Here is a 20,941-nt window from a genome sequence, read left to right on the forward strand (position 1 = left end):
ATGTAAGTCTCCTCACAGTTGCTGGGAGAGGCAGGTACTCGAGGTTCCTCCTTGCATCCTCCTCTTCCGCTGCCCAGCTGTCTTGGGTCACTCCTGCAGCCCTGCCCTGCCTGGTCTCACCCTCCCTCTGCCAACAAAAGTCTGGGCAGGGCTTTATGGGTTCCGATAAGGCTCTGATGGGGTGAAGTTCATCAGCACTTCCTCTTTGCAGGGGGGCCTAAGGGAGGGGACCCAGGTGATTTGGGTCCTGGCTGGTCACCAGGGAAGCCCGCGAGGGAAGAGAGACTAGGGTGCGCTCTAGGAGAAGCCGAGGGCCTGAGAGCCCCAGAATAGGGGCCCTGTGGATCCTCCCCCGCCAGCCACGCCCTTACCCTGGTATAAGAGCCACCCACCGCCTGCCATCTGCCACCATCTCCCACTCCTGCAGCTCTTTTCACAGGACGAGCCACCAGCCCAGCCTCGAGCGATGGCCTTTGTCCCTGCACCGGGCTACCAGCCCACCTACAACCCGGTGAGACGCTGGCTCAGGTCCCTGCCCCACCTGCAGCTCCGTCCATACCCCCCCACACCAATTTTCCCCACCCTGCTCCTGGGGGGCCCCATCTGACTCCGGGGTCTCATTTACCCAAAGCTGACCCTGACCCTTCATTTACTCCCACCTTGACCTCAGGCTGTCTGTGTCCAGGTCTAACTGTTGGCCCTCATCTTCAACCTGGTCCTCCCCTGTGGTTTCCTCTCCCCTACTTAAGGGACTGGGGGCTTTTCCGGGAGGGGTAAAGGCTGCAACAGGGAGATGGCTTGTGAGTCCCCTCACCAGGCCTCTTCTCCAGACGCTGCCCTACTGCAAGCCCATCCCGGGTGGACTCAGCGTGGGAACATCTGTTTACATCCAAGGAGTGGCCAGCGACCACATGAAGCGGTAAGACCCTCCCCGAGCCAGGCCCGGCTGGCAGGGGACTTCCAACAGGGTGCTCTGGGCCTGGCTGTTGGGGGCCTTCTGCCCTCACCCCGCCCTGGTGGGGAAGGGACTCTTTGCTGCCCCACCCAATAGCCAGAGACCAGCCTGGGGCAGATCAAGAGTGAGGACGTGGGGGCCAGAAGGGTCAGGGAGGGCTCACTGTGAGAGGCAGCCCCTGAGTTGGACATTGGACTGAAACTGATGGGTGTGGTGGCAGGAATTCTGATCACAGGCTCAGAGTCAGGTCCCTGAGTTCAAATCCCAGCTCTGCCACTCCCCAGCTCTGTGTTGGTGAAAGTGACTATACCTCTCTGTGCTTCATTTTCTTTCTTTCTTTCTTTTTCTTTTTTTTGAGATGGAGTTTCACTCTTGTGGCCCAGGCTGGAGTGCAATGGCACAATCTTGGCTCACTGTAACCTCCACCTCCTGGGTTCAAGCAATTCTCCTGCCTCAGCCTCCTGAGCTGGGATTACAGGCACAAGCCACCACACCTGGCTAATTTTTGTATTTTTAGTAGAGATGGGGTTTCACCATGTTGGCCAGGCTGGTCTCCAACTCCTGACCCCAAGTGATCTGCCCATCTCAGCCTCTCAAAGTTCTGGGATTACAGGTGTGACGTCTGACCCAGTCTTAGCTTTTTTTTTTTGAGACAGAGTTTCACTCTTGTTGCCCAGGCTGCGTGAACTCGGCTCACCGCAACCTCCACCTCCAGGGTTCAAGCGATTCTTCTGCCTCAGCATCCCAAATAGCTGGGATTACAGGCGTGCACCACCATGCTCAGCTAATTTTGTATTTTTAGTAGAAACAGGTTTTCTCCATGTTGGTCAGGCTGGTCTCAAACTCCCGATCTCAGGTGATCCACCCGCCTCGACCTCCCAAAGTGCTGGGATTACAGGTGTGAGCCACCTCGCCCAGCCTGAGTCTTAGCTTTTTTAAAAGGGCCTTAATAGGGTAATAATAATTGGTCTCATAGGATTTTTTTTCCTTAGAGAAAAAAAAAATCTTGCTCCATTGTCCAGGCTGGAATGCAATGGCACAGTATCATAGCTCACTTCAGCCTCCAACTCCTGGGCTCAAGTGATCCTCTCCCCTCTTCCCAAGCAGATGGGACTACAGGCATGCTCCATCATGCCCAGCTAATTTATTTTTAAATTATTATTATTATTTGTTTTGCGGAGACAAAGTCTTGTTATGTTGCCCAAGCTGGTCTTGAACTCCTGGGCTCAAGCGATCCTCTAGCCTCGGCCTCCTGAAGCGCTGGGAGGATCAGGCACTGGTGTGAGCCACTCTGCCCCACCTGTTATTTATGTTTACTTCTTCACTGAGTGCCCACTTTGTGTCCTGGCACTAGGGATGGAGGAGTGAACAGGACAGAGATCCCTGCTCTCGTGAAGCTGATATCCTAGTAGGGGAAACAGATAAAAAATAAGTCCGGGCCGGGTGCGGTGGCTATCACCTGTAATCCCAGCACTGTGGAAGGCCGAGGCAGGTGGATCACCTGAGGTCAGGAGTTTGAGGCCAGCCTGGCCAGCATGGCAAAACCCCGTCTCTACTAAAAATACAATAATTCACTGGATATGGTGGTACATGCCTGTAATCTCAGCTACTCAGGAAGCTGAGGCAGGAGAATCACTGGAATCTGGGAGGTGGAGGTTGCAGTGAGCTGAGATTGCGCCACTGTACTCCAGCCTGGGCCACAGCACAAGACTCCGTCTCAAAAAAAAAAAAAAAAAAAGGAGACGCTGTGAGTGAAGGTGTGGTAGTGGGAATCTGCACCCCCAGAACTTGGGCCCCCTCCACGCTGTGGGCCACAGTGCCAAGGTTGCCCCTCAGAGCTGGTGCTGTGGTCTGGGCCAGGGAGCCCTGGGACAGGGCAGGTGGGAGAGGGCTTCCGAATGGAGGAGGCCCCCCCGGCATCGGGAGGTGGCACCAGGGGAACCAGCCCTTCATGTCCCGCCAGGTTCTTCGTGAACTTCCTGGTGGGGCAGGACCCAGGCTCAGACATCGCTCTCCACTTCAACCCGAGGTTTGATGGCTTGGACAAGGTGGTTTTCAACACGCTGCAGGGCGGGAAGTGGGGCAGCGAGGAGAAGAAGAGGAGCATGCCCTTCAAAAAGGGCGCCGCCTTCGAGCTGGTCATCATGGTCCTGGCCGAGCACTACAAGGTCTTCCTGCTTTCCCTCTTGTTTCCTGCGCTGGAGTGCAGTGGTACCATCTCGGCTCCCTCCCTCCTTCCCTCTCTCCCACCCTCCCTCCCTCTCTCCCTCCCTCCTTCCCTCTGTCCCTCCCTCTTTCCCTCTCTCCCTCCCTCCTTCCCTCTCTCCCACCCTCCCTCCCTCCCTCCCTCCTTCCCTCTCTCCCTCCCTCCTTCCCTCTGTCCCTCCCTCCTTCCCTCTCTCCCTCCCTCCTTCCCTCTGTCCCTCCCTCCTTCCCTCTGTCCCTCCCTCCTGCCCTCTCTCCCTCCCTCCTTCCCTCTCTCCCTCCCTCCTTCCCTCTCTCCCTCCCTCCTTCCCTCTCTCCCTCCTTCCTTCCTTTACTTTCTTTTTTTTTTTCTTTTTCTTTTTTTTGAGACAGAGTTTTGCTGTTGTTGCCCAGGCTGGAGTGCAGTGGTGTGATCTCGGCTCACCGCAACTCTGCCTCCTGTATTCAAGCGATTCTCATATCTCAGCCTTCCGAGTAGCTGGGATGACAGGCACATGCCACCATGCTCAGCTAATTTTTGTATTTTTAGTAGAAATGGGGTTTCACCATGTTGCCCAGGGTGGTCTCAATCTCCTGACCTCAGGTGGTCCGTCCGCCTCAGCCTCCCAAAAGTTCTGGGATCACAGGTGTGAGCCGCTGGCCCAGCCCCTGCTTCTTGTTTCTACCTTCCCAGGATCCTGTGTGCTGACTCCTGACTTCCATCCCTGCCCTCCAGGTGGTGGTAAATGGAAATCCCTTCTATGAGTACGGGCACCGGCTCCCCCTACAGATGGTCACCCACCTGCAAGTGGATGGGGACTTGCAGCTTCAATCAATCAACTTCATCGGAGGCCAGCCGCCCCCACCACCCCAGGTATGAGGGGTCCCGTCCCTTCTTGCATCCTTCCTTTCTAAACTCAGTTCCACATTCATTTCTTTTTTCTTTTTGAGAGAGTATCACTCTGTCGCCCAGACTGGAGTGCAGTCACGCAATCCTGGCTCACTGCAACCTCCCCCTCCCAGGTTCAAGCAATTCCCCTGCCTGAGCCTCCCAAGTAGCTGGGATTACAGGCACCCACCACCACGCCTGGCTAATTTTTGTAATTATAATAGAGATGGGATTTCTCCATGTTAGCCAGGCCAGTCTTGAATTCCTGGCCTCAAGTGATCCACCCACTTCGGCCTCCCAGAGTGCTGGGATTACAGGCGTGAGCCACCGCGCCCAGCTGGGTTCCACATTCATTTATTTCCCAAGCATCTCCCTCTGCTGAGTGATGCCAAGAACACAGTAATGATCAAGGCAGCCCACTGGGAGACAGACCCATCACTGAGAGGGATCAGGGCCAGGATGGGGAGGCCCAGGCTGAGGGACTGGGGCCCAGGCAGAGGGATCAGGGACAGGATAGGGAGCTGGGGGAGGGCAGGCAGAGGGATCAGGCCTTGGGCCAGACAGGGCTGGAGACAGGAATGGCTGAGACATCTCCGTGCCCTGACCTCACCGGTTCACAGACAGGGCGTCAGAAAGCGACAGCCCAGAAATGGTCAGGGCCGTGACAGGGAGGGCACGGGCAGAGGGGTGGGGGCTGGGATTCGGAGTATGCAGGAGGTCTCGGAAGCCAAAAGGAAGGGCTTGTCTTGTCATGGGTCAGGAAGGCAGGGCTTCCTGGAGGAGGAGGAGGTGTGTAAGGTGAATCAGGAAGTAAGGATAAGGAAGGGCGAAGAACACACAATAGTGAACAAAGCCCCAAGAGGTTGCTTAACGCCATCGTTAAAAATAAAATACAATGCAAATGAGTCTCTTAATTTGATTTAATTTTAATTAATTTTTTGGGGCTAGGGTCTGGCTCTGTTACCCAGGCTGGAGTGCAGTGGTGCAATCACAGCTCACTGCCTTGTTGACTTCCTGGGTTCAAGTGATCCTCCCACCTCAGCCTCCTGAGTAGCTGGGATTATAGGCACATGCCCCCATGCCCAGCTAAATTTTAAATTTTTTGTAAAGACAGAGGGGAAGAATCTCCTTATGTTGTCCAGGCTGGTCTTGAACTCCTGACCACAGGTGATCCACCCACAGCAGCCTCTCAAAGTGCTGGGATTACAGGCATGAGCCAGCATGCCCAGCCTATAAAGCTACTTTTTTGTTGTTGTTAAAATGGAGTCTTGTTCTGTTGCCCAGGTTGGAGTGCAGTGGCAGGATCTCAGCTCACTGCAACCTCTGCCTCCCAGGTTCAAGCAATTCTCCCGCCTCAGCCTCCCAAGTACCTGGGATTACAGGCACCTGCCACCACGCCTGGCTGTATAAAGCTACTTTTAAAGGGCCTTTGGAATAGCTGACTGAGAATAGAAATCATGGCAGAAAGGAGTTAATTACAAAGAAGAGAAAAGAGGTGGAAACAAAGAGAGACAGGGAGAGAGAGAGAGTAAACGTTAAAGGTGTTAGGCTTGGGAGGCCGAGGCGGGCGGATCACCTGGGGTCGGGAGTTCAAGACCAACCTGACCGACACGGAGAAACCCATCTCTACTAAAAATACAAAATTAGCCAGGCGTGGTGGCGGGTGCCTGTAATCCCAGCTACTCAGGAGGCTGAGGCAGAAGAATCACTTGAACCTGGGAGGTGGAGTTTGCGGTGAACCGAGATTACGCCATTGCACTCCAGCCTGGGCAACAAGAGCAAAACTCCGTCTCAAATACATAAATAAATAAAAACTAAAAAAAAATAAAGGTGTTGGGCAGAAGGAAGCCCCTTTGCTGAGGTGTAGCCAAAACAGAGACGGAGACAGAGACTGAGACACAGAGACAGACAGGCAGAAACGGAGATCAAGGTCAGCAAGGGAGGGTCCTGGGACAGCAGGGGGACAGCATGGGGAAGGGCTGAGAATGAAACGGGACAGGCATTGTCCTAACGCTTTGGGGTGACTCACTGGGCATCAGCGATCCCTCAACATGGGGTGCCCCTTCCGTGAATCTGATCGGGGTGCCACCCTTTGATGCCAGAGTTCCCTGGCATGGTGCTGGTGGCGGTGGTGGTGGGCTGACCCAGGGAAGGCACCATCGACATCTTTCAGTTGTAAATCTGGGACCCTCTCATAACTGCTTTCTCCTTCTGTGCCCACAGGGACCCCAGATGATCCCAGCTCACCCTGTAAGTGCCTGCTGGTGGGTGAGGGTCCTCCCCCCAGTGGGGGTCCCTCAGCCCCGCTCACCCTCCCTGTCTTCCATCTATCATTCAGGGTCCTGGACATTTCCATCAACAGCTGAACAGCCTGCCTGTGAGTACGGGGGCTGGGAGGTCCCCCGGGGGGGGGTGGGAATGGTGGGAACTGGGGTGGGGGGAACTAAGAGGGGTTGCAGCCCCCGGTTGTACTAACCCAGCACCTGGAGAAGCGCTGGAGTCTAATGGGTGTGTCGTACATATCTGTCGACTCTTGGAGAATAATATCGCTTCTTCTCCCTTCACAGTCTATGGAGGGACCCCCAGTCTTCAACCCGGTATGGCTTAGGGGAAAACGGAGACAGGTGGTGGGGAGGGGGCCTGGACCCCTGGGGAACCTGAGACAGCCAGAAGAGAGTGGGCTGAGGGTGTTTGGGTTGGGAGATGTGGGGAGGGTAGAGTTGGGGGTCAGGGTTGGGGAGTGGAAGGGGCTGGGGATATTTTCCAGGAGGAGTGGGGACTCTCAGAAAATTTGTTCTTGGCTGGACACGGTGGCTCACACCTGTAATCCCAGCCCTGTGGGAGGCCAAGGCAGGTGGATCACTTCAGGTCAGGAGTTCCAGACCAGCCTGGCCAACATGGTGAATCCCTCTCTCTACTAAAATTACAAAAGTTAGCTGGGTGTGATGGTGCATGCCTGTAGTCCCAGCTACTCAGGAGGCTGAGGCAGGAGATTCGCTTGAACCCGGGAGGTAGAGGTTGCAGTGAGCCGAGATTGTGCCACTGCACTCCAGCCTGGGTGACAGAGGGAGACTGTCTACAAAAGAAAAACAAAGAAAATGTGTTCCTGCAAGGCTGGGCATGGTGACTCACGCCTGTAATCCCAGCACTTTGGGAGGCTGAGGTAGGAGGATTGCTTGAGACCAGCAGTTCGAGGCTGCAGTGAGGCTTGATCATGCCACTGCACTCCAGCCTGAGTGACAGAGTGAGACCCCATCTCTTATAAGAAAAAAAGAAAGGAAGGGGCCGGGCGCAGTGGCTCACGCCTGTAATCCCAGCACTTTGGGAGGCCGAGGCGGGTGGATCACGAGGTCAAGAGATCGAGACCATCCTGGTCAACTTGGTGAAACTCCGTCTCTACTAAAAATACGAAAAATTAGCTGGGCATGGTGGCGCGTGCCTGTAATCCCAGCTACTCAGGAGGCTGAGGCAGGAGAATTGCCTGAACCCAGGAGGCGGAGGTTGCGGTGAGCTGAGATCGCGCCATTGCACTCCAGCCTGGATAACAAGATTGAAACTCCGTCTCAAAAGAAAGAAAGAAAGGAAAGGAGAGGGGAAGGGAGGGGAGGGAAAGAGAGGATAAGAAAGGAGAGGAAAAGGAAATTTCTTCCTACATCGGGCTTGCTAAGCTGAGAGAGAATGGGGCCCCGCGTTCTCTTCCCTCAGCCTGTGCCGTATTTCGGGAGGCTGCAAGGAGGGCTCACAGCTCGAAGAACTATCATCATCAAGGGCTCTGTGCCCCCCACAGGCAAGAGGTATGGAGCGTAGACTAGGTGGGAGCCCCCAGCCCCTCCTCCCTCAGACCCAACAGTCTAGATGCTCTGCCCCCTCCTCCTTTAGCGACCCAGAGGTCTAGTCCACAGGCCCCTCTCCCCTGGACTCCCTCTGACTCCCCCTTCCCTCTCTGTCCGCAGCTTTACCGTCAACTTCAAGGTGGGCTCCTCAGGGGACATCGCTCTGCACATTAATCCCCGCATGGGCGACCGTACCGTGGTCCGGAACAGCCTGGTGAAAGGCTCGTGGGGATCCGAGGAGAGGAACATCTCCCACAACCCGTTTGGTCCCGGACAGTTCTTTGATGTGAGTCTGGGCTCTCTTTTCCCACCTCCCTCCAAAGCCGCGGTCCTGGCCCCGGCCTCACACCCACCCTCTCCCTGCAGCTGTCCATTCGCTGTGGCTTGGATCGCTTCAAGGTTTTCGCCAATGGTCAGCACCTCTTTGACTTCACCCATCGCATCTCAGCCTTCCAGAGGGTGGACACGGTGGAAGTCCTTGGTGATGTCACCTTGTCTTATGTCCAGATCTAATCTCTTCCTGGGGCTATAACTCATGGGAAAACAGAAAGATTTCCTAGGACTCCTTTCTAAGCCCCTAATAAAATGTCTGAGGGAGTCTAATGAGTGTGTGTCCATTCGCTCCCTCACTACTCCTCCTTTACTTGGTTCAGTCATGCACTTCATCTATCGCTCATCCATCTAGTCATCTGACCATTCATCCTCCCATCGTCATAGATCTGGTTATGCCCCAAGCACTGATTTAGGGCTCATTCACTCCTCACAGCAACCCCAAGAGGTAGAAACCATTATTATCTTCCCTCTGTAACAGATGAGAAAACCAAGGAAAAGAAAACCAAGGGCCCAAATTGCACAGCGCATGCATGGCAGAAGAAGGATGCAAATCCAGTTGGTCGGGCCCCAAGGCTGCACACTAAACCACTGTGCAGCCTGTCATTCCATCCCTCCATGCCTCCATCTCTCCACTCATCCATCCCAACATCCATCAGTCTCTCCAGGTATCCAAACAAAAGTCCATCCGACCACCCACCAATCAAACATCCTACCATCTAGACACTCATCAATCCATCTATTGATATGATTGTTTAACTGTCCTTTCATCCAACCCTTTATCCATCTACCCATCCATTTACCTCTGCACACACCCATCTCATTGTCAGTCTCTCCAAACATGCAATCAACCGTATGTTCACCCAACATCCAATCATTCATCCACTCACCAGTCCATCTAGCTCTCTCTATCCTGCTGTTTGTCCCTTCATTCATTCATTGAACCTTTTATCCATCGCCCATCCATCCAAACATATCTAACCTTCTAGTCCATCTATTCATTCAGCCATCCTTACATCCATCCATTCATTTCTTCATCCCTCCATTTGTCCATGTAATTCTCTGCTTTCCATCACATTCATCCATTTGTCCTCCATATGCCATTCATCCCTCCATTCACCCATTCATCACTTTTCCATCTCCAATTATCCATTCATTCATTCATCTCTTGATTATCCTTTTTTTTTTCTTTTTGAGATGGAGTTTTGCTCTTGTTGCCCAGGCTAGAGTGCAGTGGCGAGATCTCGGCTCACTGCAACATCTGCCTTCCGATTTCAAGTGATTGTCCTGCCTCAGCCTCACCAGTAGCTGGGATTATAGGTACCTGCCACCACGCCCAGCTAATCTTTGTATTTTTAGTAGAGAGGAGGTTTCACCATGTCGGCCAGGCTGGTCTCAAACTCCTGACCGCAGGTGATCCGCCTGCCTCCGCCTCCCAAAGTGCTGGGATTACAGGCAGAAGCCACCCCACCCAGCCACCTGTGTTTTCCACAAACGAGGATAGGTTCCCACATGTCCACTGGCAGACACGGTGAAAACGGGAACATGAGCACGGCTGGATGGCTCCCATCTAATCCGAAGGCCCAACCACATTCACCACTTGTGCCAATAATATGTTCTTGTCACTGTATGTTTTGAAATGTTTGCCACATGCGTATGTTATCTTTACGGGGAAAAAAACAGTATTTTGCAACCACTCGACACAGCGAAATGCAGTAAAAGTGAATTCATTCAAGAAGGACCCCCGAGGACTAAGAGAACCCAGCCTTTCCCAGGCCTCCTCACCTGAGCGGGGCTCCCTTCTGACCGCCGCCCACCCGTTCCAGGGATGGGCGCAGGAAGGGGCCGCCCAGACCGAGGGTTGCAGGGGCCGAAAACCCCGGGTCCTGCACACGCCTGGGCACCGCGGCGAACCTGGCGGCCCCACCCCACTCCAGGATCAGATTCAGGCCAGGCCAGGAACCACCCGAGCTTCCTGCGTCCACCTCGGTCCAGGCTGCAATGCGGGCGGCGGCCGCCAGGGGGTCGGAAGATCGGGGCCCACGCCCGGCGCGCCCCACCAAGGCGTGGCTCAGGACGAAGGTTCGGGAACGACTGGCCCCGACCACCCACGTGCAGCCTCCGCTCGCAGCCCCGGCCTGGCTCCCCGGTCCCCGGCTGAGGGCGAGGGTGCGGGCTCGGCTCGAGGCGCACAGGGTTCCCAGCCTCTCCCACCCGAACCCCGCCATTAATGGGAGCCCCAGCGACGCCCTGAACCCGGAAAGTGACACTGGGTCCGGGGCTGCACTTGGAGCCCGCTTCCCCTCCCGTCACAGTGACCAGGGCTGGGCCGGGGTCGGGGCCGTCGGGGAGGGCGGAGGGCGCGTGGGAATGGGGCTCGCTGCGCCACGGAAACCCCGCGCCGCCCTTCCAGTCCTCCCGCTGCTCCGCACAGCTGGGGCCGCTGCCATCGCGTCTGCCCCGAGGCTGCGCAGGCGGGAACCTGTCGGGACTCCAGGAACAGCCAGAGCCGGGAGACGCCCATCGGGCTGCCCAGCCCCACCCGGGACGACTCTGGGGGCGGAAGGTCAGGAGAGAAGAGGGTGGGAGAGATGAGGGGCAGGGGGAGAAGGGACCCGGGGATGTTATAACACGCTTTCCGCGCCTACAATTAGGGCCCACAGGTGACCAGAAAGGTGGGATTCATTGGCCCCCTTTGCGCATGGACCCATGTTGGCGCCCCTTAGATCTGCGGTGGGGGCACCGAGACCTGCGGTGAGCACCTCCGCGCCCCTAACGCCAACAGATCCGCCCACCGCATTCCCGCCTGGCTGGCTTTGCACAAATGCTGCGTCAGGACACGCCCCAGACCCACTCCCTCCCAGATGGCGACCCTCAGGCCTTCGTAGACAAAAATGTGTCCTAAGCACACGCAGGTTCAAAGCCCGCCCCCGCCTCGGATTCGCTGTGTGGCCCGCGGCCAGTATCTTGGCCTCTCTGGGCCTCAGTTTGCTCATCTCAATGAACCGGACACAGACACAGGCGCGCTTCGGGCTCACGCTTTATTTGCCATCCAAGGCCCCGGGCCCGACTGGGCGCCTGCTCAGAAGATCTTCACCGAGTCCAGCTGCACGTCCCCGCCCACCTCCACCAGGCGCACGCGCGCCAGCGGCAGGCGGTGGCGGAAGTGGTGGTACTGGGCGTCCCCAACCACGGCCTGCAGCGGAGGGTCGCTGGTGAGGATTCTGGAGGCCCGTGCTGGGTGGCCCTGGGGAAATCACTCACCCCCTCTGAGCCTCAGTTTCCCCACTGGGAAAATGGGGCTGTTGTTCTAACTCTTGTCGTCAGGATCAAACCAGTTTACTGTGTGGCACAGCATAAAACGGCTTTTTTAGTGCTGGTAATGGATATTCTTATTTAAAGCGCAGAGGAGGGAGGTGAACTCGCGTAAGGCCTGGGTGGTGGGGGATTTGCCGCCCCCCGCCCCACCATCCTTGCTAGGACGAGTTCCTGAGCGCGGCCTCCAACCCATCCCTCCCCCTGCCTCCGAGCCCGGACCTCAGGCACAAGGAACTGGGAGTAGGGTCGGGGATGGCGAGTCTGGGCCACGGCTTCGCGCTAGGGCGCCCACCCCTTGGGTACCCGGCTGGGGCGCGCCTCGTCCTGACCCTGCTGTCTCGCCGCACCTGGGGCCCAGGTGGGAGTTGCTTAGGCGAGAGAGAGGGGTTCTGGGGACGCGCCGGTCCCGCCTTGGCCACGCCTCCTCCACCCCTCCGCCCTCCTGGCCTTTTCTCTATGGCGGTGCTGCGCGGAACCCTCTGCTCCAGGGACCTAGGTCTCGGCGTCCATGCCCCTGTCGTAGAGACGCACCTTGAAGCCGTCGTCGGACGCGATGATGAGCACCTCGAAGGGCTGCCCGCGCTGGAAGGGAACGCCCGGCCCGCGCTCCTCGCGGCCCCAGGAGCCTTGCTCCAGGCTGTTGAAGACCACCTCGGAGGTGTCCAGCCGGGGGTTGAAATGCAGAATCACATCTGAGCCCTGCTCCTCCCCGCACAGCAGGTTTATGTAGAACCTGGAAGTGGGGGATGGTGGCAGTCAGGGCTCAGTAACCATCCAGAGCAAAGTCAAGAGCTAATGGGCTGGGATTCCCCATTCCCATAGCACCCCCAAATTGACAGGGACCTGAAGACAGGCACGCACCACAGAAGGGGAGGTGGCAGATTAATGGGCTCAGGGAGCCCAAATTCCGAAGGCAGCCAAAATGTCATGAGGCCCTTGGGGGGAACCCACCCAGACCAAAGTCACTATGCGCAGGGCGCCCTCCTCTCCAAAGAGCCTGGGAGCTGCCCAGGAGGTCTGGGTGTTGGCCAGGGTGTTCCTGATGCCCAGGGAACCCTCAGGTTCTACAGGACAAAGAACAATACCAGGAACCCCAGTATTTCCAGGGTACCCCAGAATCCAGAAGGCCCAAAGTTCCTTAGGAAGCAAAGGACAGCTTGGCAAGGACTCCCAGGGTCCAGGGTATCTCCAGGACTCGGAGTATTTCTAGAGTTCCCTGGGACCCAGACATGGAAGTCATAGGACTATATCTAGGAACCCTGAGATTGCTCAGGACTCCCAAATTCTTGGGGAAACTTAGGGACCCCAGCCACAAAGACATGGGGCAAGTAAGTAAATATATCAGATTTGAGGTCAGAAATAGCCTTGGACTCCTAGCCTGGTGGGTACAGATGGCCCAGGGCCCCTATTTCTGGACTGCAAGAATTGGGGGGTCAGTTGAGCCTGGGACTTGCACCCTTTACTCTTAGGGCCTGGGGCCTCACCTGCTGGCATTGGGAGGAACCACACCACGAATTCTCAGCACCGTGCCAGGGCGGATGCCCTCGGGCAGTGAGGTTTTGTGGGGGACGTTCTGCAAGAGTGGGGTGCGGGGGCCACCATGAGCCAGTGAGACAGAGGGAGGGAGGCGGAAGGTGGGTCACCCCTGAGAGGAGCCGGCCAGGACTGAGACTGGCAGAAATCTGTGGGAGAGAACAGGGTGGCAGAGAGGCAGGAAAGAGACCAGAAATAGACAGGGAAAGAGATGGGGAGAGCAACAAAAGAAAACAGGAACATGCTTAGGGGGACCCAGAGGAAGCCACGAAGAGAGAGGGGACAATCAGGATGGGGGCCACCCAGAGGCCACAGCCCGGGACCACCCACGGTGCACCCACAGCCCATTTGCTCCTTTGAAAGGGGCGCCCCCTGTCCCCTCCCTACATGGCCCTGCCCTGGGCCCCTGGAGCACTCACGGACATGGCTGGGACAGGGTCAGGCAGCCGTGGTGGTGGGGACTGCTGGGGACCTTAAGTAAAAGTAGGGCGGGGCTGGCCCTGATGACTCACCCACCCCTTCCCACCCACCACCCACACCTGGCACAGACCCTGGCCCTGGGGCAAAGCTGGGAGGTGGGAGCTGCACCTCTTCCTGGGAGCCCTGCTCCCCTCTACCACCCAGGGCCGGCATGCCCTGCCCCCTCCTAGGAGCTGATAATAAGAGGGACCGTTTAATAATAATAAACTCACAGCAGAGAAGTCTCCTTGTGCCACCGCCCCTCCAGCCCTGTCTTCCCACTGCCTGGCACACGGAGAGCCTTTATCTCATTTTATGTATTTATTTGTTCTTTGCAGACCTGTCTGAAAGAAGTAATTTCTTTTATTTTATTCACAGACATAGTTGGTCCTGGGAGGCCAGTCTGGGTGGGAACTCCAGACCCTTCTCTCCAGCTGAGAACCTCCTGCCTGGACCGAGGATGTCCTTGCTGAAGTCGCAGCTTCCGCCTCTGTAAGGGAACAGCAGCGACAGTGACAGATGGGGCAGCTTCACAGGGGCGGGGGTGGGGGTGCTGCCTGGTCTGCTCAGCGCTGCACCCCCGGATCCTGGAGTGTACTTGGCTCATGGGAAGTCCTCAGTGAGGAGGGGTGAAAGGAGGGGATCCACTGGGACTACCCCTGTCATTTCCTAGGTCCCTGGGCTGCCCAGGATATGCAGATCACTGATTGGGACCCCATAATTCCAGCAGGGAGGAACACGGGTCGCTCCCATTGTACAGAGAAGAAGGCTGAGGCTGGGATGGGAAGGGATTTGCCAAAGGCACCAGCGGTACAGGACCCTCTGCCCTGATCTCTGGGTCTCCTGACCTCTGGGTGCGCCTCTCCTATGGGTTCCGTCTCTGGGGCTGGCTGCCTCGCTCTGTTCGTGTCTTTCTCTAACTCTGTCTACCGCGTATTCCTGTCCCAACTTTTCTCTTTCAAGTCTCTCTTGTTCCTCTTTCCAGGACTGCTACCATCATCCACCAAGTTTGCAGGTCAGGATGAGCTGCTGGACCACCCACGACCCCATCACCACCTAGATCAAAAGCAGAGCAAGATAAAGACCATCCTGCCAGTCCCAAAACAGCCCCGTTGGGCCCAAGACTCTGGAAGAGAATTCAAGGTTGGGGAACTGACTTGGGGGAGGGCTGGGTAGGGCTGAAAGATGTTTCTGGAAGGCAGGGATGGTGTGGGAGCTGAGGAGAACCTGCTCTTAGCAGCCCAGCAGCCCTCCTGGACTTTTTCCACCCTCCACTCTGGCTCCTGCCCCACCCAGCAGGGTGCAGAGCGGCCTGGGCAGAGGCAGGCTGGCAGTGGAAAGTTTGGGTGGAGATGTCAGAGTCGGAACCATCCTCCACCCTCTGCCTCCCAGGCCCCTGGCCTCTCTCCTCCTCCCCACACACTCCAAGGCACCAAGCTCGGGAGCTCGGGAACATGAGCTCAGAGAGGGAGGCTGGCAGCTACATTTTGGTGGGGGGCTGCAAGTACCCCTATTCTGCAGAGGACAAAACTGAGGCTTAGACAGGGGCCACCTCTCAGCCAAGGAAGCAGCCAGGCCCTGGGCTCCAGAGGGGTCTCTGTGCCAAGGACACGTCATGGGCATGGACAGAGAGGACAGCAGGGTGTAAGGTGATGGCATCACCAGCCCAGCTCAGTTAGTTCCTGAGAATGTTCCCTTGAATGGTGGACTCCATCATTCTAACGTTATTCACCATTATAAAGAACACATTCTTGGGCCGGGCACGGTAGCGGTGGCTCACGCCTGTAATCCCAGCACTTTCAGAGGCTGAGGTGGGCAGATCACGAGGTCAGGAGATCAAGACTATCTGGCTAACATGGTGAAACCCCGTCTCATCTGAAAATACAAAAAATTAGCTGGGTGTGGTGGCACATGCCTGTAATCCCAGCCACTCAGGAGGCTGAGGCAGGAGAATTGCTTGAACCCGGGAGGTGGAGGTTGCAGTGAGCAGAGATCACGCCACTGCACTCCAGCCTGGGTAACAAAGAGAGACTCCACTAAAAAAAAAAAATCATCATCATCATAGTAAAAATAATAAAGAAGATACTCTTGCCTGGGCAACATAGCAAGACCTCGTCACTACTAAAAATAAAATAATTCAATGTGAGGAAACACAACTGCCCGTAATCACAGCTACTTGGGAGGCCGAGGCAGGAGCATCACTTGAGCCCCGGAGGTCAGAGGCTACAGTGAGCTATGATCACACCAGGGCTCTCCCGCCTGGGCAACAGAGTGAGACCTTGTCCACAAAACGAAAAGAAAAGACGCTCCTTGTATTACTTGACCCATCATTCTGTACCTTGCTATTGTTTCCCATGAATATCTTTCTATTTATTTCTTCACTGCAGCTGGATATGACTTCACACCCAGCCGGCCTGCAAGTCCCAACTTGCCTAAGTGATTGGCCAAACTATTACAGTCAATCTGTTATCAGTCTAAAAGGTTTTCCCATCACTGAGATATGCATCCTTGATGGGTTCTTATTCATTAGTTAATGTTGGTTATCTTTCTCATCAGTTATAATATTTTTTTCTTCTTCTTTTTTTTTTTTTTTTTGACAGAGTCTCTCTCTGTTCTGCAGGTCAGAGTGCAGTGGCGCGGTCTGCAACCTTCACCTCCTGGGTTCAATTGATTCCCCTGCCTCAGCCTCCTGAGTAGCTGGGATTACAGGCACATGCTACCACACTCAGCTAATTTTTGTATTTTTATTTTTATTTTTTATTTATTTATTTATTTATTTATTTTTTGAGACGGAGTTTCACTCTTGTTACCCAGGCTGGAGTGAAACGCGTGATCTTGGCTCACTGCAACCTCCGCCTCCTGGGTTCAGGCAATTCTCCTGCCTCAGCCTCCTGAGTAGCTGGGATTACAGGCACGCGCCACCGTGCCCAGCTAATTTTTTGTATTTTTAGTAGAGATGGGGTTTCACCATGTTGACCAGGATGGTCTCGATCTCTTGACCTCGTGATCCACCCACCTCAGCCTCCCAAAGTGCTGAGATTACAGGCTTGAGCCACCGCGCCCGGCCTTAATTTTTGTATTTTTTTTTTTTTTTTTTTTCTTTTTTTTGAGACGGAGTTTCGCTCTTGTTACCCAGGCTGGAGTGCAATGGCGCGATCTCGGCTCACCGCAACCTCCGCCTCCTGGGTTCAGGCAAATCTCCTGCCTCAGCCTCCTGAGTAGCTGGGATTACAGGCACACGCCACCATGCCCAGCCAATTTTTTGTATTTTTAGTAGAGACGGGGTTTCACCATGTTGATCGGGATGGTCTCGATCTCTTGACCTCGTGATCCACCCGCCTCGGCCTCCCAAAGTGCTGGGATTACAGGCGTGAGCCACCGCGCCCGGCCCTAATTTTTGTATTTTTAGTACAGACGGGGTTTCACCATATTGGTCAGGCTGGTCTTGAACTCCTGACCTCGTGATCCTCCCACCTCAGTCTCCCAAAGTGCTGCGATTACAAGCATGAGCCACCGTGCCCAGCCTGAAATAATATTTTCGTGAGCCTTTTTTCCTTTTTTTTGAGGTAGAGTCTTGCTTTGTTACCCAGGCTGGAGTGCAGAGGTGCCATCTCAGCTCCCTGAAACCTCTGCATTCCAGGTTCAAGTGATTCTCCTGCTTCAGCCTACCGAGTAGCTGGGATTACAGGTGCCTGCCACCATGCCTGGCTAATATTTATATTTTTAGTAGAGATGTGGTTTCACCATGTTGGCCAGGCTGGCCGAACTCCTGACTTCAGATGATCCAGCTGCCTCAGCCTCCCAAAGTGCTGGGATTACAGGTGTGAGCCACTGTGCTCAGCTGCTTTTTTTCAATTTTAAATAGTTAATATAGACTGGGTGTGATGATGCACACCTGTAGTCCCAGCTACTTGAGAGGCTGAGGCAGGAGAATCGCTTGAACCTGGGAGGCGGAGATTGCAGTGAACTGAGTTCGTGCCATTGCACTCCAGCCTGGGCAACAAGAACAAGACTCAGTCTCAAAAAATATCTAATAATAATGGTAGTAATAATAATAATAAATATATGTATTTCTCAATAGTATTTCTATCAAGGTATCCTTCCCATAAAATAATAGATGCGGATATTAAAGGTATAGTTCACTGATTTTGAGAAATGTGGAGACCTATCTAACCACCTCCTCAATTAAGTTTCCTGGAGTCCAGGAAATAGTGGCCTCTCCTCTTGTTCCAGGAAGCCACTGGCCATTGTCACTCCTGACCTTTTTTGAGATGTGGTCTCACTCGGTCACCCAGGGTGGAGTGTAGTGGTAGAATCTCTGCTCACTGAAGCCTTAGCCTTCCAAGCTAAAACCTCTTGGGCTCAAGCAATCCTCCCATTTCAGCCTCCCAAGTAGCTGGGGCTACAGACACACGCCACCACGCCTGACTAATTGTTTGTGTGCTTTTTGTAGACAGGGTTTTACCATGTTGCCCAGGCTGGTCTTGAATTCCCAGAGTCAAGCGATCTGTCTGCCTCAGCCTCCCAAAGTGCTGAGATTACAGGTGTGAGCCACTGTCCCCAGCCACTCCTGAGCATTGAATAGCCACCAAAGTTCATTTGTCTCAAAATAAAGAAGGGGGAGTAGGCTGATTTTTCTGACTTTATGCCTCTTTTAGGAAATAATTTAGATGAAAAGTAGTTAATTGCACACCAACTGGCTGTAGAGATTTGAAATTCAGGCTCCATGAACGTCATTTTGTTGGTGATATTTTGGTTATTTTTTGTACACAGTGAAGGTAATTCAGGGGCTGGTTTTTGTAAATCAACATTCTGATGATGAAAATGACACTTAGAAATCTCACTTTGTTCTTGACCAGGCGCGGTGGCTCACACCTGTAATCTCAGCACTTTGGGAGGCCAAGGTGAGTGGATCACCTGAGGTCAGGAGTTTGAGACCACCAGCCTGGCCAGCATGGTGAAACCCTGTCTCTACTAAAAATACAAAAAAAAAAAAAAAAAAGAAAAGAAAAATTAGCTGGGCATGGTGGTACATGCCTGTGATCCCAGCTACTTGGGAAGCTGAGGCGGGAGAATCACTTGAACCCAGCAGACGGAGGTTGTTGTGAGCCGAGGTCGCACCACTGTACTCTAACCTGGGTGACAGAGCAAGGCTCCACCTCTAAAACAAACCAACAAACAATCCAGAAATCTCACTTTCACTTTGTTCTTAAGCTTTTATGCCCATTGGAAATCTTACAACTCTATTTTTATAAATATAATAAATATTAATAGAACAATCCAATGGCTGCTAAGAAAAAGCCTATTCTCTAGTGTTCAGTTCCATTTATAAATCTAGTTAATTAAACTCTCTCTCTTAAATATTTAAAACTGAATGCATAATTTTACAGGTGATTCATTTTTCAGTGTTTCAACTGCTCTATAAACTCTACCAAGTAATTCCTGTAAATTTCCAAGTGATTCTTGTAAATTTCAATGCTTACACGGTAAAATACATGCTTGGCTTTTTCTTCTTCCTTCCTTTCCTTCCTTTGCTCAACAATTCGGCCCTAAAGCCATTATGTGGGGCTGAGCAAGGTCATGGTGGCCCTGAATGGGCTGACTGGGGCGGGACGTCCTTGGGGGAGGTGTTTGGGGGTCAGGGCTGAGCAGGTGAGGAGGACTGAGCAGAGGCTGCCCCGAAGTGCCCAGTGGGGTGAGAAGGGCCAGCAGGACACGTGAGAGGGAGCCTGAGCTCCCAGCAGGGGAGGAGGTCGCTTGTGTGGGGTAGGTGCCCACTGAGGGGCATTGGAACTGGCCTTCGGGGGAGGTGCCGTGTGAGAGTCAGGGATGAGGACTGGAACTGCTGTCTTTCTCAGGAGGGAGTTACAGATTTGGAAAGGGAGAGGCAGGCATCAGCCCCGTGGAGCTGGACTGAAAGTGGAGGCATTAGCGTGAGCTAATGGTTTGAGGAGTGGGTTATTTGGTGGGGCAGGTTTGGACTCTTTTTATTATTTATTTACTTACTTATTGAAATGGAGTCTCGCTCTGTCGCCAGACTGGAGTACAGTGGCACAATCTCGGCTCACACCATGCTCCTGCCTCAGCCTCAGCCTCCTGAGTAGCTAACAGGCAACAGCCACCATGCCCAGCTAATTTTTGTATTTTTAGTAGAGATGGGATTTCACCATGTTGCTCAGGCTAGTCTTGAACTCCTGACCTCATCATCCACCCACCTCAGCCTCCCAAAATGCTGGGATTACAGGTTTGAGCCACCATGCCCAGCCTTTTCTTTCCTTTTTGAGACAGGGTCTCACTGTCACTCAGGATGGAGTGAAGTGGTTTCATCTTGGCTTACTGCAGGCTCCACTTCCCAGGCTCAAGCAATCCTCCCATATCAGCCTCCTGAGTAGCTGAGACCACAGGCCTGCACCAACATGCCTGGCTAATTTTTTTATTTTTTCAGAGACAGGGTCTCACTATGTTACCCAGGCTGGTCTTTAACTCCTGGGCTTAAGCAATCCTCCTGCCTTAGCCTCCCAGTGTTGGGATTACACCCTGCCCCACCTCTTTTTTAAAAAATATGATAAAATATATACAGGCTGGCCACAGTGGCTCCTGCCTGTAATCCCAGCACTTTGGGAGGCTGAGGCGGGTGAATCACTGCACTCCATCCAGCCTGGGTGACAGAGCGAGACTCCGTCTCAAAAAAAAAAAAAATTAATTTTATTATGAAGCCCAGCAGATACCCAAGTGATTCGTCTCAACGTCACCAGTAAGGAGACAAGAGGAAATCGCGTGCCCCCGATGGGATGTGCACAGCGCCACTTCTGGGGTTCTTCTTCTGCCGAAAATGGTTAACTTGCAGATGAGGCTAATCTACAGATGAGGAGACATCACACTGACCTGTAACCTCCAACAGCGTCCAGCTCTTGAGGGACAAAGGATGCCAGAGTACCTATTCCAGGCTGAGGGAATGGAAGCAAAGAGACATGACGACCGAACTCTGTGGTTTCTGAAGCGGGTGCTCTGCTGCAAGGGACGTGATTGGAACGCCTGGCACAGCTCCAATGGGGTCTGAAGACCTGATGATGGCAGCGGGGACTCAGTGTTGACTTTCTGATAGTGATGGGTGCTGACAATAGTCCTACTTAATAGAGAATTCCCATTAGAGTATTCAGAGCTCATGGGGCTTCATATTGGCAACTTACTCAAACGGTGCTATATTTGCAACTACTGTATGTTTGCAATTTTTCAGAATTTTATTTTATTTACTAATTGTTTTATGGTGCTTACTTTTTTTTTTTTTGAGATGGAATTTTGCTCTTGTTGCCCAGACTGGAGTGCAATGGCGCGATCTCGGCTCACTGCAACCTCCGTCTCCTGGGTTCAGGCAATTCTCCTGCCTCAGCCTCCCAAGTAGCTGGGACTACAGTCACCTGCCACCATGCCCAGATAATT

The 20,941-nt window shown here is 54.0% G+C and overlaps 2 protein-coding genes and 1 long non-coding RNA gene across 3 annotated transcripts; 2 read left to right on the forward strand and 1 right to left on the reverse strand.

Moving 5' to 3' along the window:
* The first annotated feature begins 260 nt into the window (after positions 1-260).
* LGALS4 (galectin 4) lies at positions 261-8,459 on the forward strand. Its single transcript, XM_064381341.1, has 10 exons — positions 261-511; positions 831-919; positions 2,919-3,123; positions 3,876-4,013; positions 6,252-6,278; positions 6,367-6,405; positions 6,596-6,625; positions 7,734-7,822; positions 7,982-8,147; positions 8,228-8,459. Exons 1-10 carry the CDS (start codon positions 467-469, stop codon positions 8,372-8,374), a joined length of 975 nt encoding a protein of 324 aa, XP_064237411.1. The 5' UTR covers positions 261-466; the 3' UTR covers positions 8,375-8,459.
* Positions 8,460-11,273: 2,814 nt separating this feature from the next.
* Positions 11,274-13,675, reverse strand: LOC105705997 (galectin-7). Its single transcript, XM_012436016.2, has 5 exons — positions 13,582-13,675; positions 13,462-13,514; positions 12,994-13,082; positions 12,041-12,242; positions 11,274-11,387 (listed from the first exon to the last, which is right to left on the reverse strand). Exons 1-5 carry the CDS (start codon positions 13,673-13,675, stop codon positions 11,274-11,276), a joined length of 552 nt encoding a protein of 183 aa, XP_012291439.2.
* A 67-nt stretch (positions 13,676-13,742) lies between these two features.
* LOC105706001 (uncharacterized) lies at positions 13,743-19,073 on the forward strand. Its single transcript, XR_010344270.1, has 3 exons — positions 13,743-13,993; positions 14,487-14,644; positions 18,361-19,073. It is a non-coding gene; the product is annotated as an uncharacterized LOC105706001 (long non-coding RNA).
* Positions 19,074-20,941: the final 1,868 nt, after the last annotated feature.

Source organism: Aotus nancymaae, unplaced genomic scaffold, assembly GCF_030222135.1.
Source record: "Aotus nancymaae isolate 86718 unplaced genomic scaffold, 86718_ANA_hifiasm-v0.15.2.pri h1tg000028l, whole genome shotgun sequence".
Classification (NCBI taxonomy): Eukaryota; Metazoa; Chordata; class Mammalia; order Primates; family Aotidae; genus Aotus; species Aotus nancymaae.

What these genes read in the sequence shown, in the direction of transcription:
- LGALS4 (XM_064381341.1), top strand. Translation starts at nt 467, where the DNA reads ATGGCCTTTGTCCCTGCACCGGGCTACCAGCCCACCTACAACCCG. An exon ending in AGCCGCCCCCACCACCCCAG is followed by an intron (nt 4,014 to 6,251) that starts GTATGAGGGGTC and finishes CTGTGCCCACAG; the next exon opens with GGACCCCAGATGATCCCAGC. An exon ending in AACAGCTGAACAGCCTGCCT is followed by an intron (nt 6,406 to 6,595) that starts GTGAGTACGGGG and finishes CTCCCTTCACAG; the next exon opens with TCTATGGAGGGACCCCCAGT.
- LOC105705997 (XM_012436016.2), bottom strand. Translation starts at nt 13,675, where the DNA reads ATGCCGGCCCTGGGTGGTAGAGGGGAGCAGGGCTCCCAGGAAGAGGTG. An exon ending in GTTCCTCCCAATGCCAGCAG is followed by an intron (nt 12,243 to 12,993) that starts GTGAGGCCCCAG and finishes CCCCACTTCCAG; the next exon opens with GTTCTACATAAACCTGCTGT. An exon ending in CGTCCGACGACGGCTTCAAG is followed by an intron (nt 11,388 to 12,040) that starts GTGCGTCTCTAC and finishes CCTCCGCTGCAG; the next exon opens with GCCGTGGTTGGGGACGCCCA.